Source organism: Lynx canadensis, chromosome C1 (genome assembly GCF_007474595.2).
Source record: "Lynx canadensis isolate LIC74 chromosome C1, mLynCan4.pri.v2, whole genome shotgun sequence".
Taxonomy (NCBI): domain Eukaryota; kingdom Metazoa; phylum Chordata; class Mammalia; order Carnivora; family Felidae; genus Lynx; species Lynx canadensis.
This window is the reverse complement of record NC_044310.1, coordinates 79,461,004-79,478,366: the sequence shown is the minus strand read 5'-3', so window position 1 is coordinate 79,478,366 and position 17,363 is coordinate 79,461,004. Positions and strand designations below refer to the sequence as shown.

The window sequence follows — 17,363 nt, the reverse complement described above, 5'->3', positions numbered from 1 at the left end:
TCTTACACAAGTCATCTGTAGCTTGGGCCAGACCAGGAAAGTGAAAGCAGCTTTGACTTAACCTTCAGGCTTGTGGTGAATAAGAATGAATAATAACAATGATAAAAGCTTTCTTACTAGACAGGATGTTCATGATAACAATAGCAGCTAATGCTTACCTAGGCACCAGGTACATCATTCTAAGTGTTTTATGTATATGAACTCATCCAGTCCTCATAAATAACAGTAAAGTGCCTGGCTGCCATTATTTTCCCCTTTGCACAGATGAAAAAACTAGGGTATGACCTGCTTCCTGTTACATAGCTTGTAAGGGACAGACCGTTTGATTGAAAAAAGGAGAAAACTGGGAGGGGGGTGTTATATGACCTCCCCAAGTTTGTCCAGCTAGTTAGTGGGGAGTGCTTTTGCTTACATCTTCCTCTCCTAAGTGCCCTTCACTGGGCCAACTGGGCTAAAACCGGATGGGCTGGAGCGTCGGTCCTCTGCGAGGGTTGTGACTGAGGAATGAAATGCCCCTTGCCCAGATGGGAAGAAAGGGGATGTAAGGAAGTTCACAGTCTCCCAGGTTCTGGTAAACAGAGTTGCTAGCAGTCTCTTTTTGTGTCCTAGGGGATGTGAATGAACTGATGGATATGGTACAGCACCATGTTCCAGAGGCAAAGCTGGTGGAATGCATTGGTCAAGAACTTATCTTCCTTCTTCCAAATAAGAATTTCAAGCAGAGAGCATACGCCAGCCTTTTCAGAGAGCTCGAGGAAACACTGGCCGAACTGGGCCTCAGCAGTTTTGGAATTTCTGACACTCCCCTGGAAGAGGTAAGGCAGAGATTCTAGGTGGTTCCTGTCAGGTAGCAGAAAAGGTGGCTCTTTGCAAATGTCTAACACTAGGGGAAGTTTTATATAAGGCAGAAACCCATAATTCCCCACCCAAGCGTAGCAACTATCTTCACTTTTGGCTCACTTCCTCATACCTTTGTCCATACAGAAACGTGTTTTACGTAGTTGTGGTCACTGTGTGCATACACTTTTATATTTATAGAAGACTGTGTTCTTAGATAAATCGTAATGTATTTTCCCTCCATTAGGAAGCAGTACCCAACAAAACTGAGCTTGGGTCAGACTTTTTTCTGAGAATGGAATGCCTAAACCACATGTTCTCTTTTTTCCTTCTTGACAGATTTTTCTGAAGGTCACGGAAGATTCTGATTCAGGACTCTTGTTTGCTGGTATGGTTCCAGAGTGTGTAGCTTGTTCCCTCCCCACACTCCCCAAGCTCTATATTGAAAATCTAAGGAAAATCTCATGAAACAACAAAGCAGGCAAATACTCCTCCACAGTATTTATCTGACCCGTCAAACAATGCATGTTTTGCATTCTTGGCTCCTTTAAATGACAAACGGAATTACGTCTGGGTGGAAGGACTCTAGATGAATCAGGATCCTTAAGGAGTTCAGCCTGGGAGCTTCACCACCCCCAAGCTTCTCATCCCACTTTCTGGTCTCCTGTACCTGCCACATCACCATCCTCATCTGCTCCTCTTAGCTCCACCAGGCCTCTGATTCACCCCTGTCTGCATGAGTGACAGCCCACAGAGTCCCTAGAGATAATGGTGACAGTATGCCATCTGGGATCTTCTGTCTTGTTTGAGACAGATAAAATTATTCTGAGCCTTCATTTAGTGCCCTCTGGAACTTTGAAACTGTGAGGACCATAATTTCTGTGAATTTAGGGGTCTGTCTTCTACATGTGTGAGCCTGGACACCAACTAGCTCCTCCTGTGATTTCTAAACCCCAGAGCCACCCAAAGCGTTCATGAGTGCACTTTACTGTGGAGGGTGGAGGACAGAGAAATGGACATGTAGGAGGGATTACATGCCACAGCACAGGCCGCTCCTGATAGAACAATAGGGGTCCGTCCACACTGATAAAATCCTTGATCTGGCTCCTCTCTCTCCATTCTGTTTTCCTCTCTCGCACTCACAGGCCAAGCTGAATGGCCATCTTCCTTTGCTGCCTTGGGCTCCTGTGGTTGGTTACCTCTTTCTACCCAGTGTAGCATATCACAGTATTTTCCTGGGCAAAGACCATTTCCTCCCTGTAAAGTTTCTGATGCCAACTGTTAAGATAATGTGGTTTTCATCTTGCTTCATAAGTGGTCCCAAAAGTCTGTTTATCAGTTATGCTTAGAACTACCAGTGGGCAAATATGCCAGCCCAAATGTGCTCCCTGACCCAGGTAGCTCATGTGGCAGCTAGAAGAGGTGGGCATCCTGGCAGAGTGGGGAGGGAAGGCAGTCCTCTGGAGAGAGTGGTAGCAGCTCACCACAGGGCCCAGCTTTTCTTTCCAGCTTTGTAGACACAGAAATTGAATTCTCTCCCAGGTCACCCAAAGGCAAAGACTTACGTTAATCAAGACCAGAATGAAAATAAGCGAATTTATATCAGAAACTATGATGGAATCAAGAGTTGGGGCCTTTTATCTGCACAGAATACTCTTTAATAATTGGGTCTTCTCAGGAGAATATCAGAAGACTGGTCAACCTGAGCATAGAATAGGATGTTCCAATGAGACATGCAGGGGTAGAGGTTAAGAGTATAGCTGTTAGAATAAGGCAGATGTGCATAATTTGCTAATTGAGTGGCTTTGGGTAAATACTTAGCCTCTTTGTACCTCAGTTTCCTTATCTGCAAAATGAGATTAATAACAGTGTCCACCTTTTAGGATTGTTGAGAGAATTAAATGAGTTAATACACGCCAAGTTTTAACACAGTGTGTGAAATCTGATTAAGATTTAGCAACCCTTATCTCAACGTTTACAAATCTTTTACTTAGGAGCGCCAGGGTGGCTCAGTCAGTTAAGCATCCGACTTTGGCTCAGGTCATGATCTCACAGTTTGTGAGTTTGAGCCCCACATCAGGATCTGTGCTGACAGCTTAGAGCCTGGAGCCTGCTTCGAATTCTGTGTCTCCCTCTCTCTCTGCTCCTCCCCCACTCATGCTCTGTCTCTCTCTCTTCTTCAAAAATAAATAAAAACATTAAGAAATTAAAAAAAAATAAGTCATCTTTTCCCTCAAACTAGTTTAGCCCTTTATACTTCAGGGAGCACTTAACATCCATTGTTTCGATTGTCATTATAATCTTGTGAGGATGCCAAGGCACGGATTAGCCCCACTTGGGGGAAACTGAGCTCACACAGATTAGATGACTTGCTTTAAAGTCACACAGGCTTCTGAGTCTTACCCCTGGTTTTAGCTCTCAGATCTAGGAATCTCAATTCTATATTCTCACTGCCTCCCATTTTTCAGATGGCTAAATACATTGTTTTTAATTGGCTCAGTTTTAGAGGATGATGTTTTCTGATCATGTTTCCAAAGTCTGAAGGAACTTGTAGCTGTCCATTGGGTCACAAGTTGCATGGTACCAGAAGGGTCAGTGTTACTTCTGAAGGTGTGGCTCACAGCCAGTGACCGCTAGAGGGCAGTGGAAAGCCAGGGACAAACGTGATTCTGACCACCCTCAGCTGGTGCACTCAGCTCTGGCTCCAGTCTGGATGGGGCATCAGAGAGAGAGCAGAGCTCATGGGATAGACATGAGGAGAGGCAGCACGAATCCCGCCAGACGAGGACCAACCACAGCAGACATCAAACCTGAGCCCTGATCAGGGAAAGGAGGCGGAGAGCTGGGGCTCTGGCACCTGGTCGTCAGAGAGCCTAGAGAAACCAGGATAGTGCATTGCAGGTGCGATAAGTGTTCGCTGAAAGGATGACTGGGCTGGCCCAACTCCCTTTGCAGCTGCCCTTGTCCTGGGGGACTTCAGGAGGGTTAAGAAAGCAGCTGAAACCAACCAATGTTCCTATAAGCTCTCCCTTTATGTCCAACAACACATTCTATAAATGAACCTTAATCATTGGTGATAGAGGCGCCTGGGTGCCTCAGTTGGTTAAATGTCCGACTTTGGCTCAGGTCATGATCTCACTGTTCATGAGTTCAAGCCCCGCGTTAGGCTCTGTGCTGACAGCTTGTAACCTGGAGCCTGCTTCAGTTTCTGTGTCTCCCTCTCTCTGCCCCTCTCCCTCTCAAAAATAAACATTGGGAAAATTTTTTTAAAAATCAGTGATGATGAACTATATAGCTTCAACATAACTAGTGACTTGCAGTGAGTAGTTTTTAAAGCACATTCTCATGTGTTAGCTCATTTAATCTTCATAACGACCCTGTAAAATATTTTCATTTTCATTTTACAGGTGAGAAAGCCCAGATTCAGATAGGATGAGTCACTTAGCCCAATTTGTGCATCTACTAAGAGTCAGGATTCAAACCCAGGCCTCCTAACCCTAGTTTATTAGTCTTTCCACCACTTCACAGTGGCCTCCAAGAATTTAGAAAGAACCAATTCAACTCTTAAATCCACAGGTTACACATGAATATATTTTGCTGTTTAAAGATTCAAATAATAAAAAAAGGCTAATATCACTCTTCACCCTCACCCGTCCCCACCCCCCCATCCCCGCCCTTTATCCAGCTCCACCTCTGGAGTGGTAACTGCTTTAACAGTTGGTGGGTAGTCTGTCACAGCCTTGCAATTACAGATGTGCATATGTGTATGTATGTATAAGATGCATTTTGTTGTATATGATAAACGTGCTACCTAACATAAATATGATCTTATTACACATATCGTTCTGCAACTTCAATTTTTTTTTACTAGTTATACATTTTAGACCTCTCTGTCAATGCATTTATATCTATCCTCTTCTCTTTAGCTACTGTAGAGAATTTTTAAAGGATTTCAGGTGATTCTGTTGACAGATGATTTACACCAAAAAACGACAATTTTTTTTAAGTTTATTTATTTTGAGAGAGGGGGAGGAGAAGAGAGAGGGAGAGCGAGAATCCCAAGCAGGCTCAACGCTCAGCACAGAGCCTGACACAAGGCTTGACCTCACAACTGTGAGATCACAATCTAAGCCAATACCAAGAGTTGGATGTTCAACTGAGTCACCCATGCACCCAAAAATAGAATTTTATTTTATTTTAAGTAGGCTCCATACCCAATGTGGGTCTTAAACTCATGACCCTGAGTATAACAGTCACATGCTCTACTGAGGAAGCCAGCTAGGTGCCCCCCAAAATAGAATTTGTAAAAATTTATTGACATGCCTGAATTGATATTTTGTTGCTGATTTAAAAAAAAATTTAATGTTTTATTTATTTTTGAGAAAGAGACGGAGTGTGAGCAGGGGAGGGGCAGAGAGAGAGGGAGACACAGAATCTGAAGCAGGCTCCAGGCTGTGAGCTGTCAGCACAGAGCCCCATGTGGGGCTTGAACTCACGAACTGCGAAATCATGACCCAAGACAAAGTCAGACACTTAACTGACTGAGCCACCCAGGTGCCCCTCTTGCTGATTTCAATGAAGAGAAAATGAGTTCAGTGAGAAAAAAAACAAAATGGCATATGGGAGCCAGACCCTGTGAGTATTTTTCTAAATTACTAATTCAGTCTTTCAAATCAGGTGGCGCTCCACAGAAAAGAGAAAACGCCAGTCTCCGACACCCTATGGAGAAGGCCAGACAGATTCCCCTGGGCTCCAATGGCTGCTCTGCAGAGCCAGCTCCTCACCCAGAGGACCACTCTTCCTCGAAGCCAGAGGAACGCAGCCGGTTCAACACAGGAGCACAGCTCATCATCCAACATATGCAGGCATTGCTGGTCAAGCGATTCCACCACACTGCTCGCAGCCACAAGGACTTCCTGGCCCAGGTACTACTTTGGGCCCTTGCCTGTGCTTGGTTGCCGGTGGCCAAGGCCTGCCTGCCCTCTGCCGGCCTTTCCATCCTCTCCTTGGCTTTCTCCTGCATAGGAGTTCAAACACAGCAATGAGCACCCTCTTTAGGTTCTATTGGCTTTCTTTGCTCCTTGCCAACCTTTATTTTGGTTCTTAGTAACATGAAGATCCTTTGTAAGCTTTTAACTTCACATAGCAGAGAAAATAAAATAATAGTGATTGTTTTTATTTTTGTTTTTAAGATTTTTGTTTTTAAGATTGTTTTTATTTTTACAGCGAAGGGTGAAGTCATATTTTCATTCATTTTTGCATTGGCCCTACATATCAAGGTCATTGGCCTCTTTTTTCTTTTTATTACTTTTTTATTACCTTTTAAATTTTAATTCCAGTGTTATTAACCTACAGTGTTCTATTTGGATCAGGTATATCATATAGAGATTCAGCAATTTTATATGTTACTCAGTGCTCATCATGACAAGTGCCCTCCTCAATCCCCGTCACCTGTTTCACCCACCTTCCACCACCTATCCCGCCTTTGGTAATCATCAGTTTGTAATCTGTAGTTAAGAGTCTGTTTCTTGGTTTGTCTCTCTTTTTTTTACCCCTGTGCTCGTTAATTTTGCCTCTTTAATTCCACATATGAGTGAAATCATATGGTATTTGTCTTTCTCAGACTGACTGATTTTACTTAGCATAATACTCTCTAGCTCCATCCATGTCATTGCAAATGGCAAGATTTCATTGTTTCTGATGGCTGAGTAATAATGCGTTGTCTACATATACCACATCTTCTTTATCCGTTCATGTAACGATGGATACTTGAGCCGCTTCCATTGTTTGGCTATTGTAAATAATGCTGCAATACACATAGGGGTGCATGGATCCTTTGAATTAGTGTTTTTGTATGTTTTGGATAAATACTCAGTAGTGTGATTACTGGATCATAAGGTAGTTCTATTTTTAACTTTTGAGGAACCTCCATACTGTTTTTCACAGTGGCTGCACCAGTTTGCATTTCCACCAGCAGTGCATAAGGATTCCTTTTTCTCCACATCCTCGCCAACACTTTTGTTTCTTGTGTTTTTTGATTATAGTCATTCTGACTATATGACTGGTATGGGTGGTATCTCGTTGTAGTTTTGATTTGCATTTCCCTGATGATGAGTGATGTTGAGCATCTTTTCATGTGCCTGTTGGCCATCTGGATGTCTTCCTTGGAGAAATGTCTGTTCATGTCTTCTGCCCATTTTTTAATTGGATTATTTGGTTTTTGTGTGTTGAGTTATATCAATTCTTTATAAATTTTGAATGCCAGCCCTTTATAGGATCTGTCCTTTGCAAATATCTTCTCCCACTCCATAGGTTACCTTTCAGTTTTGTTGATTGTTTCCTTTGCTGTGCAGAAGCTTTTTATTCTGATGTAGTTTCAACAGTTTATTTTTGTTTTTATCTCCTGTGCCTCAGGAGACATATCTAGAAAAACGTTGCTATTTCTGATGTCAGAGAAATTAGTGCCTGTGCTCTCTTCTAGGATTTTTTGGTTTTGGGTATCACATTTAGGTCTCTTCTCCATTTTGAGCTTATTTTTGTGTATGGTATAAGAAAGTGGTCCAGTTTTCCCAACACCATTTGTTGAAGAGACTGTCTTTTTTCCATTGCTTCTTTCATTCTTTGTCAAAGATTAATTGACCATATAATTGTGGGTTTATTTCTGTGTTTTCTTTTGTGTTCCATTGATCTATGTGTCTGTTTTTGTGCTGGTACCATATCGTTTCGATTACTACAGCTTTGTAATATAACTTGCAGTCTGGAATTGTGATGCCTCTAGTTCTGTTTTTCTTTTTCAAAATATCTTTGGCCACTCAGGGTTTTTTGTGGTTCCCTGCAGATTTTTGGATTGTTCGTTCTAGTTCTGTGGAAAATGCTGTTGGTATTTTGATAGGGATTGCATTCAATCTATAGATTGGGCACTCCTTTTTTTCTTTTTATTTGTTATTCAGATATGGAAACTCTGGTTCACCTCTGGTTGAACATTGGCCTGCTTCACTGCTCAGGATTGGCCTACTTCAGCCATTCTTCAGTGGCTACCAGAACATTCTGCTTACTGCTACACAGCTTGCCTTTGCACATCTTCCCTTGTAATGTTCCCCAGAAGCCTGACCTTCTTTGCCAGGGGCCTAGTTATGAGGCTACGGGATGTTTAGAACAATGAGTGTGTGTGTGTGTGTGTGTGTGTGTGTGTCTGTGTGTCGGTGTGTTGGTGTGGGAGTGTGTCTTTAACATACCACAGCCCACATTGCCATGTTTATTTTCTAACAGATTGTGCTCCCGGCCACTTTTGTGTTTTTGGCTCTGATGCTTTCCATCATCGTCCCTCCTTTTGGTGAATATCCTGCTTTGATCCTTCACCCCTGGATGTATGGGCAGCAGTACACTTTCTTCAGGTGCATAGTCTCTCTCATCCCTAAAGGTCATCATTCGCTCCCATGGGTTGTGGGGCTCCCAGGTCAGACTGCGTGGTGGACCTTCACCTTTTGACTCCCTGGGACAGCAGCTAATGTGGTAGGGGTCCTTGGACTGCCCTCCAAAAGGAAGTTAGTGTACCTGCCACTTGGAAATGGTGATTCCAAGTGGACAATCAGGACTGCCAAGAGTAAGGAAAGAGAAAGTAAAGGTTGGGTGAGTGGGTTGAACTCCACCTTTTTGAGGCACAGACATGATATGGCATCAGATCACTGGGCATGTTTGAGTAGCACACTCTCTTCTCGGAAGACCTATGACCACTCCTAGGCAGCATTCTGTGGCTTGTGTATGTGCCCGGTATGTAACAGCCATTCAATAAACACTTGTCAAGTTGCATGTTGGCTGCTTTGTCCCTATGTCCCAGTCACATGTCTGTCAGCTCAGCCCCTGTCACTTGTCTAGTTTGGACCAGCCAGGCAGTGAGCAGCTTGCAGCACTTGCAGACGTCCTCCTGAACAAGCCGGGCTTTGGCAACCGCTGCCTGAAGGAAGAGTGGCTTCTGTAAGTCTTTGCGCACCCCCGTCCTACCATCACCAGCTGCCCCTCCCGGGGAGGGGGACCCTGATGGTGGGGTTCCGGGATGGCACATTGAGAGAGGCTCCACCTCAGTGCAGCTCTCTATTACATGGGTGCTTCCATATCCCTCACTGTCCCCCAGCCTCTCTTTCGACACCCATGTGCAAGGGTGTCACCACTTCTTAGGAAGCCCCTGCATCACCGGCAGCTCTGTATTTCTATAATTCTCAATATAGAAAGTTCCATACTGAACTGACATAAGCTTCCCACTTATTTGAAAGGAATCTGAACAGAGAAAGGAAGGAGGTGGAGGATGTGCTATTGTTTAATTGGACCAAGAGTGGCATTGATTACATAAATGGCTAACTTTCAATTATTGCTGTAAGTATAGAGAAGGGAGTTATAGAAAGCAGTTGAAACCCACCAAAAATCCAACAATTTAAATATAATTGTAACTGCTCTCATTCAGTATTTTTCAGATATAGATAAGGGCCAAAATAGACTAATTTCAAACTCTTCTTTTATTTGTTCTGTTTCTCAACAGCTAGAGGTGGCAGAAGGAAGAAAGCAGATAAAACAGTCCACAAAGTAGATAATTATTGCCCAGCCCCACACCTAGTCAATCAACAAAATTCTAGTCTTGATTTTTTTTTTTTTTGAGCAGAAACTAACCTCCCAAGAATAGAAGAAGAAAATGCATGCATGCATGGGTCTGAGGAGAAAGAGGAAAGGCTAAGGAGAGGGTTGGGCATTATCTCTCATTTTTAGGGATTTTTTTATCAGCTGGAGCTGCTTGTGAAATATTTTTTTGCCTTCCATGAGGGAGTACCCCTGTGGCAATTCAACCCCCTGGAAGACTCCGTCTGTGTCCCCAAACATCACCCACCTGTTCCAGAAGCAGAAATGGACACCAGATGACCCCTCGCCTTCCTGCAGGTGCAGCACCAGAGAGAAGCTCACCATGCTCCCTGAGTGCCCAGAGGGCGCAGGGGGGCTCCCACCCCCTCAGGTACCTTGACCCTCCATGGGAAACCAGGGGCCCCGAATCTGCCTATTACAGCAGGGATTAGGGAAAGTAATACACTGTGCCTCCTGAGTTTCTAGCCAACTAACATTTCAAACTGACAGCTGAGTGAAGAGCCAGGTGAGTCCTGGGGTCCTCTCAGAAAGGTGCCAAAAGGCTCTATCACAGCCAATTAGAGAAGTATCCAATAGCTTCATTTTCCACCAAGCACTGTCTCTTCATTCTAGTCAAAAAAACTTTAAACATTGAAAAAAATATACAAGTCATGTATGCTTGTTACAAAAAGATTAGAAAATACCATTAAGTCAGAAGAAAAAAATAATTGGAGATAGCCAATAACCTTTGCTTTTTATCCATCCAAACAGGATTATATTCAAAATGCTGTCTCAAAACCTGCCATTTTCACTTAAAATATATGTTCATGTCAATAAGTATCCACTTACATAATTATTTTTCATGCCTGCATACTATCCCTCTGTTTCGATTTATTTTAATTTATTTAACCTCTCGTTGAACATGTGAGTTTTCAGTTTTTTCCATTATAAGCAGTGTCATAGTGTCCATTCGAATGCATATGTATTTGCACTCTTGTTAACAACCTAATTAAGAAGTTTGCCATGTGCCATGTAACTAACATGCATACACATGCATGCATATGCACACACAGACACACACAGCCACCTATGCTTTTCTCTGAGCAGCATCCTCTCTTGGGAGTTCTGAATCCCTTAATGTATCATAGTGAGTCTTTCCCAGGGGTTTTAGAGACAGTGAAAGGGGCCAGAGGAGTCTCACCCTGTGTTTAGTTGCTAATAAGCCCCACAGCTGACTTGCACAGAATTGGGCCTTGTGTGGCCCTCTCTAATGATTTACCAGTGACTGATGATTCCCCGACAATCATAGTGTAACACAGTGGGACGAGCACTGGCGTTGGCATCAGAGAGCCCTGGGTTGGTTACCTGGCCTTTCTGAGCCTTAATTTCCTCACTTATAAATTAAAGGTAGCTACCTATTTGATAGCATTATGTTGAGAACTCAATGAAATAATGTAACTAAAGAAACTGTAAACTCAATTGATGACAACCTCAAGCTAACAGTGAGTAAAATAAGAGGCAGTTTGTTTCTCTCTCATGCGAAAGTTTCTGCAGGCAGTCCATGACCTTGTGTTTTGTTGCTCCTCTATGGTAAACACGCCTCAGCCTCACTGCCCAAGATGGCAGAATCTACTTCTCTGGCAGCAGAATAGAAGAAGGGATGAAGAAGAGAGGACAGTGTGCAAATACACCATCTTTTAAGAAAGATTTCCAGAAGCTACCACACTGCACTTTCTCTTGTACATGATTAACCACAACTGAACATCAAGGCAGACTAGGAACTATAGTCTTTATTCTGGGTGGCCTTGTACCCAAGATAAAAGTATGTTACTATGGCCTACAGCAGAAAGTTAGAGCACATAATGGGGGACAACTGAATTTTACCATAGCGTCAGTCACAGTTGCTGGCCTATAAATGATTCTGTGTTTGTGAGCATCCTCCTTTCTCTTTTTTTATGCTAAAAGCATATGGCTTTATACTTCTCAAGCAATATGTTTTCCCTTTGAATCACAACTCAGCCACTGTAGCATCATAGAGATTCCATAGTAGGGAATCAGGGAACTTGCCCCAATTCTCTGTACCCCAAGAGAAAGCTTTGCTTCTATTGGGATTACTGAGGGGCCCTGTGACCGTGTCTACTCAGGTATATTCAGCATCAGGACACTGAGGGTGAGACACTGGATGTCAAGTCCTTGGCTGGGAAGACAGGGAAAGAAGGCTAAGCATAGCTACGTGAGGTTTCATTTCATCCGTGAATCCTACGTTCAAGCTGCCCGCCTAGCTTAGGAACTTTTTTTCAGTAGTTAGTCCTTGGTCCCTGGGCGGGGTGGGATTTAACAGACCACCATAGCCGAGTCTTGGGAAAAGACGAGCCAGTTCCTGTGATTTTTTTTTTTTTTTTTTGGTCACTTCTGCATTTCCTCACTATCATTAATGCTTCTCTTGGAAACAAAATTGAATCTCTGGCATCTGCACAGGAGGTGCCCTGTGTGTGTGTGTGTGTGTGTGTGTGTGTGTGTGTGACATACTCATACCCACTCACCCTGTTCACTCAGACACACTCTCCTATTCAGCCTGAAATAAGGCCAAAGGGTATGGGCTTCACTCAGAGGTAGTAAATTGTACACATCAGGAAAACGGGGATGGTGATGCAGTCTTCTCTAGGGTCCCTTGCTGCCCTAACATTCTTTGAATGGTGGTAGGCCCTGAGGTGGAAGTGCTCCATCCCTAACTTCTAGAATGCACAGAGATCAAGTTGTAGGAGTATTTTATTTGACAGAATTAAAAAAAAATTTCTCACAAATTACCAGGCACCAGCAATTGTTCCAGCCTAGGTTCTACCAGGGTAGCTTGGTCCCCTGGGTACCATTCTCAGCTTGGTGAGAATACAGGGTGATAGAGTGAAAATAGCTGGGCTGTGGAGACAGACAGCTAGAGATTGAAATCCTAGACCAATCACCTACAAGTTCTGTAACCTGGTGCAAGTTAGCTGAGCTTTCTGGACCTCAACTTCTCTGGCTGTAAATTAAAGCAACAGTTCCTCTTTCATAAGAGTATAAGGATGAAGGGAGACAACATATATGGAGGATTTAATACAATGTCTGGCTCACAGTAAGCGGTCAGTAGATGGTAGTTCTCCTAGCATTTGAGGAACCAAGTGAAGAAAATGAATTAAAAGGAGTAAAATGGGAATGGGGAAGGGTGACAGAAAGTATATAAAAATATAAGGAATGGTATGTGATGGTATATGTGATGTGTTTTTAATGCCACCAAAAATCCCCTCAGCTACATCTGGGTGGTGCCCCTGACACCCCAGGCTCCTGATTGACCAGAAACTGAACAGTGTAGACCCAAATTTCAAGTAGTATTGCCACCTGGTGGCCAAACTCATGGGCTTTTTGAATCCTCTAAAGTCGAAATAAGCTTCCAGTTCTAGATATATTTTGAAGTGTATTATTACAATCTGTAAATTATAAGGCACTGTTTGACTTCTTTCATTCATGTCACAAATTTATTGTTTAAGCTACATTCCAGCTACTATTCTGAGTGCTGGGGACACCACAGAGAAAGTCCCTGCTCGCACAGAATTCATGTCCTATGGGGAGGTAACAGAGAAACAAGCAGATCAACTGGAGAGAAAATTTCAGGCAGAGATGCAGATGTGAAGATAATACAGCAGTAGGTTATGATCGAGAATGACTACAAATATATAATACTTCTCTGAGGAGAAAAATGTAGGTTGATACTTGAATGAGGAAGAGCTAGCCGTGTGAGGTTGTCCGGGCAGAGCAAAGAAGGCAGAAGGCACTGCCAAGTGCAAAGCGACCTCAGGAATGAGGAGTGTGCACTGGAGATGCAGGGAAGATAGGTGGGGATGGTGAGGAGAGTGGCAGCAGAGGGCCTCAGAGAGCAGGGCAGGGCCAGATCATGAGGCCGTGGCAGCCGTGGTGATGATCCTCAGAGGATCCCAGGGGTTATTTGAGTATGGGAAGCATGGAGTGGGGTATTCTGATTTATATTTTTAGAGCTCGGTCTGGCTTCTAGGGAGAAAATGGATTTTGGAAGGCCAGGGTTGAATGAGGGATACCAGTCTGGAAGTCTGTGTCGAGGTCCAGGTGAGATCTGAGTGGAGGCTTGGACTAGGGTGGCAGTCTGGAACCGGAGGAATGAGGATATTTGTTTTGGAGTTGGCTCTATCCTACCTTGAAAATGGATTGGAGAAAAGAGAGGGGCCAAAGACGACTCCCACTTTTTAGTGTGGGAATTAGGCACATGCCAGTGCTTTAGTTAGTATTTTCCCAGCAGCTGAGTCCATAAATAATTTTTGGAGAAGAACAAGCATCAAATTCCAAGGTGATTAACACAGATGTCTCATTGCCTCAGAGAATACAGCACAGCTCTGAAATTCTACAAGATCTTACAAACAGGAACATCTCTGACTTCTTGGTAAAAACATATCCTGCTCTTATACGAAGCAGGTAAGAAGAGATTCTTTCATACTTTTAATCCTGGCTTCCTGTAGAAAATATTAACTAGAGACAGAAGATAGTTTATTCTCACAATGTATCAACTATCAGGGCAGTGGAAAATTTTCTTTTCCCTGATTTGAGGGCCTCATCCAACCAAAAAAAACAATTGAGGCATATACAAGTAAAATGTAATTTAAGATTAATTTTGTTTTTGTTTTTTTTTTTGTTTTATTTAAGCCAACCCGTCTTAAAGTTTAACCCATGCAGCATTAAAAGTAACATAAGAAAGCATAGAGTTTATCCAGTAATGCAGCCTCATGTTTTAACTGGTTAAGAAACAGAGACCACATTTAGAGGGAGAGTAAAGGAGAAAAGGTAGAAGAAAAGGAGAGAAGCAAGAGGGAAAGTAAGAAGCAAAGAAGAGAAAGGAAAAAATCAGACCAACATAGGAAAAAGGCAGTGGGATGGCAGTGTGTGAGTGAGCCCACAGGTTGGCCAGGTTAACTGCACATTGCTATAAATTATCACCTCCATTGCCTTAGTATGCCAGTGAGCTCTTCCGTAAGTGCTCGCTTCTCTCAGCTCTGCAGCTGTTCTTATCAGGCTCCACCCCGGGGTGAGTGGTTTCAGCAGCCCCTATCAGAGATCCACAACAGCATGCTCTAAAAAGAGGGTCAAAGGAAACCCTAATCCAGTCCCCATGTGCTCTGAGGCCTTAAAACATACTAATTTTAGTAGTGCATTCAGTTGCTTCCTCTATCAAACTCTGAACAAGGGATAAATGGACTCAGAACACACTGCTGGTGGTGAGAGCCACTGCTGAGAGGGCAGTGCAAAGCCAGCAGTTAGCAAAATGAAAAATGCCATCCAAGCACAAAAATTAAGAGCAGAGTGCATAGAATTTATTCAATACTATAATAAACAGCAACCACCCAAACTTTGTTCTCAGCAACAAATTTTTGCAATATGGAATTTGGGATTTTGTGCTTGATGACCGTGATAGTTTCTGGGCCTAAACTATGAGGTCTAGAATTGGCATCTGCTCATTTCTTGTCTTATAATTTTACCCCTGATTGGCTGGAATTCAGTCCTTAACTTTGGGCTTAGACTAAGTCAGAACTTTTCCCAAGTGTGCAGGTAATTATTAGAGTCTTATTTATGCAGGATGGAAGATGGGAGGGCTGCAGTCTTCACTCTGAACTGGTATAGTGGTCCATATTTTCTGGGTCCAGATGGTCTGACAAATGACCTGACCACAGGGCCACCCAGAGGGCCCAGCATGCGGGATGTGACTTGGAGAGCCAATGGTGGAGTATGGTCCTTCCTCTGCATGTGTATTTGGGTTCAGCCCTTGGGCCTGGAGGCTTCCACACTGTTTGGATATCAGGAAATGCAAAACTGCCCTGGAGGACTGAGCTGCCCCAATGAGTGTTTAGGAAGGAAAGTTAACACTACTGCCTTACTTATGGTATTCATCGTATGATTTGTTTTGGCTTTCAGCTTAAAGAGCAAATTCTGGGTCAATGAACAGAGGTAAGAAACTATTTTTGTAAGAAATTAAAATCTCATATCCCTCTAAAATAATTGCACATAAAAAAAAGCCACACCTCAAAGCCATGTGGGCTGCTCTGTATGTACTCAGGAATTCACAAGACACGTCCTGAAGGATATGTAGCTCTGACAGAACGTGCTCAGCAGTTGATCTCGGAGGATCTATATGGGAGGTGGTATTTCCTGAGGAGGAGTTCCAGAGCATTCTCACTTGGAGAGGGTTCTAAAACTTCACAAGGATAACAGTGTAGAAGGCTGCAGTGAGAGGACTCATAACCTAAGCCCTGCCACTCTGGCCCATCCCTTTCGAGCCTCAGGGAGTCTGGCCCAGGCCCAGACTCACCCTGTTCCTAGGACATTCTGGAGGCTCAAATGGTTTCAGAGGTTTGGAGGATCATCCAGGGATATTCTAAGAATGAGCTGTCCTCCCGGGGTCCCTCAGGAATAGGACCTCTACAGTGAAAGCAGAGCTGATGTTGACTTGATTTCCTGGGTAGAGTCTGGACCACGAAAGGGAAATCCCCCTAGAGGGAAGTGTGGGGCCTCAGTTGAAGCAGAAATATTGGGGGGGGGGTGCAGTTTAAATCCCTGAGAAATAAAGTTCCCCTCTTCTGCCTTGCCTAAGCAGCACATTAATTTTATCCTGTCTGGGAGTTTGGCTTTTATCCTGCCACTGAAGGGCTTTAAACCAGAGAGCGACAGGCTCAGATCAGTGTTTGAGGATGATCACTTGAGACTTCCAAGCACTGTGGAAGATCGGTTAGAGCAGGAGAGCCAATGCTAGGACCCCAATTATGGGGCTAAAGGCAGAGAGGATGGTGAGGGGCTGCCGGAGGCAGGCTGGGGTTGAGAGGCACGGACAGAGAGGCCCAGCGGGACTGATCCTGACCAGATGAAGGTGAGCCCACTGCTGCCAGAAGTGCCTGCAAAGCACAGAAGTGGACCCGTAAAGGAATCATTGGTTGGAGTGTAAGGAGAGTCAGGGAAGACTTCAAAGAGAAGATGACGTATAACAGATGAGTTGGAGTTGGCCAGTTGCTCAAAAGAGGGAAAGGTACTCCCAGGAAGCTAGCAGCCCCGCAGAGGCAGAGTCACTAAGGCAGCCTGGACCATCAGGGGCTCTGGAAGTGATTTGATGTGGCTGGAATATGCCACTTGAGGGAAGGCATGAGGAGGGGCTAAATTGGAGAGGTAGGCAGAGACCAAGCTCAGTAAAGATTAGGATTTATCCCGGAGGCAACATGGAAGCGTTAATAGTAGGTTTGTAAAGTGGAGCCATGTTGTTCCCTGGTCCAGAAAATCCCCCTCAAAGTACACATTTCCCTTCAGAACCTGAGAGAGTTACTGACAAGTAGGAAGCAGCACAAGCACAGTTCATGGCACTGACTTGAGGACTTCTTGTTCCCTTGTCAGGTACGGAGGAATTTCCATCGGAGGAAAGCTCCCGGTTCTTCCCATCACTGGGGAAGCGCTCGTTGGATTTTTAAGCCACCTTGGCCAGATAATGAATGTGAGCGGGGTATGTAAACAGACTGAAGATTTGAATAGAACTTTTGACATGCTGGTTATCATGAAACAAATGATCATGAGGGCTAAGCAGGGAAGAAACCCTTGTGCTTGTTCATTATGGTTTTCTAGGGCCCCATCACCAGAGAGGCCTCTAAAGAAATGCCTGCTTTCCTGAAACATCTAGAGACTGAAGACAACATTAAGGTATGGGCCCTATATAATCTGCCCTAGAGCTAAAAATTCGCATAAACTAGTTATTTTAGTTTTGTTTTCCCAGCTTAATTAAATTCCATCCCTTCTCCTGTTGAAATCTAGCATGGAATGTCTTCCAGCTGCCAAACCCTTCTTCCTCCTTACATTCTTTTTCCTGCAGCTCATTTTTTCTCTAA

The 17,363-nt window shown here is 43.8% G+C and overlaps 1 protein-coding gene across 1 annotated transcript in view; it reads left to right on the top strand.

The window, feature by feature from the left end:
• ABCA4 (ATP binding cassette subfamily A member 4) overlaps positions 1–17,363 on the top strand; it is a 128,166-nt gene that overhangs the window by 83,786 nt on the left and 27,017 nt on the right. The window contains exons 27-36 of the mRNA XM_032594091.1: positions 610–815; positions 1,177–1,225; positions 5,515–5,762; positions 8,107–8,231; positions 8,713–8,811; positions 9,649–9,835; positions 13,829–13,923; positions 15,415–15,447; positions 16,879–16,984; positions 17,104–17,178. Of these exons, the coding sequence (XP_032449982.1) occupies positions 610–815; positions 1,177–1,225; positions 5,515–5,762; positions 8,107–8,231; positions 8,713–8,811; positions 9,649–9,835; positions 13,829–13,923; positions 15,415–15,447; positions 16,879–16,984; positions 17,104–17,178 (1,223 nt within the window). The remainder of the gene's footprint in view (positions 1–609; positions 816–1,176; positions 1,226–5,514; positions 5,763–8,106; positions 8,232–8,712; positions 8,812–9,648; positions 9,836–13,828; positions 13,924–15,414; positions 15,448–16,878; positions 16,985–17,103; positions 17,179–17,363) is intronic.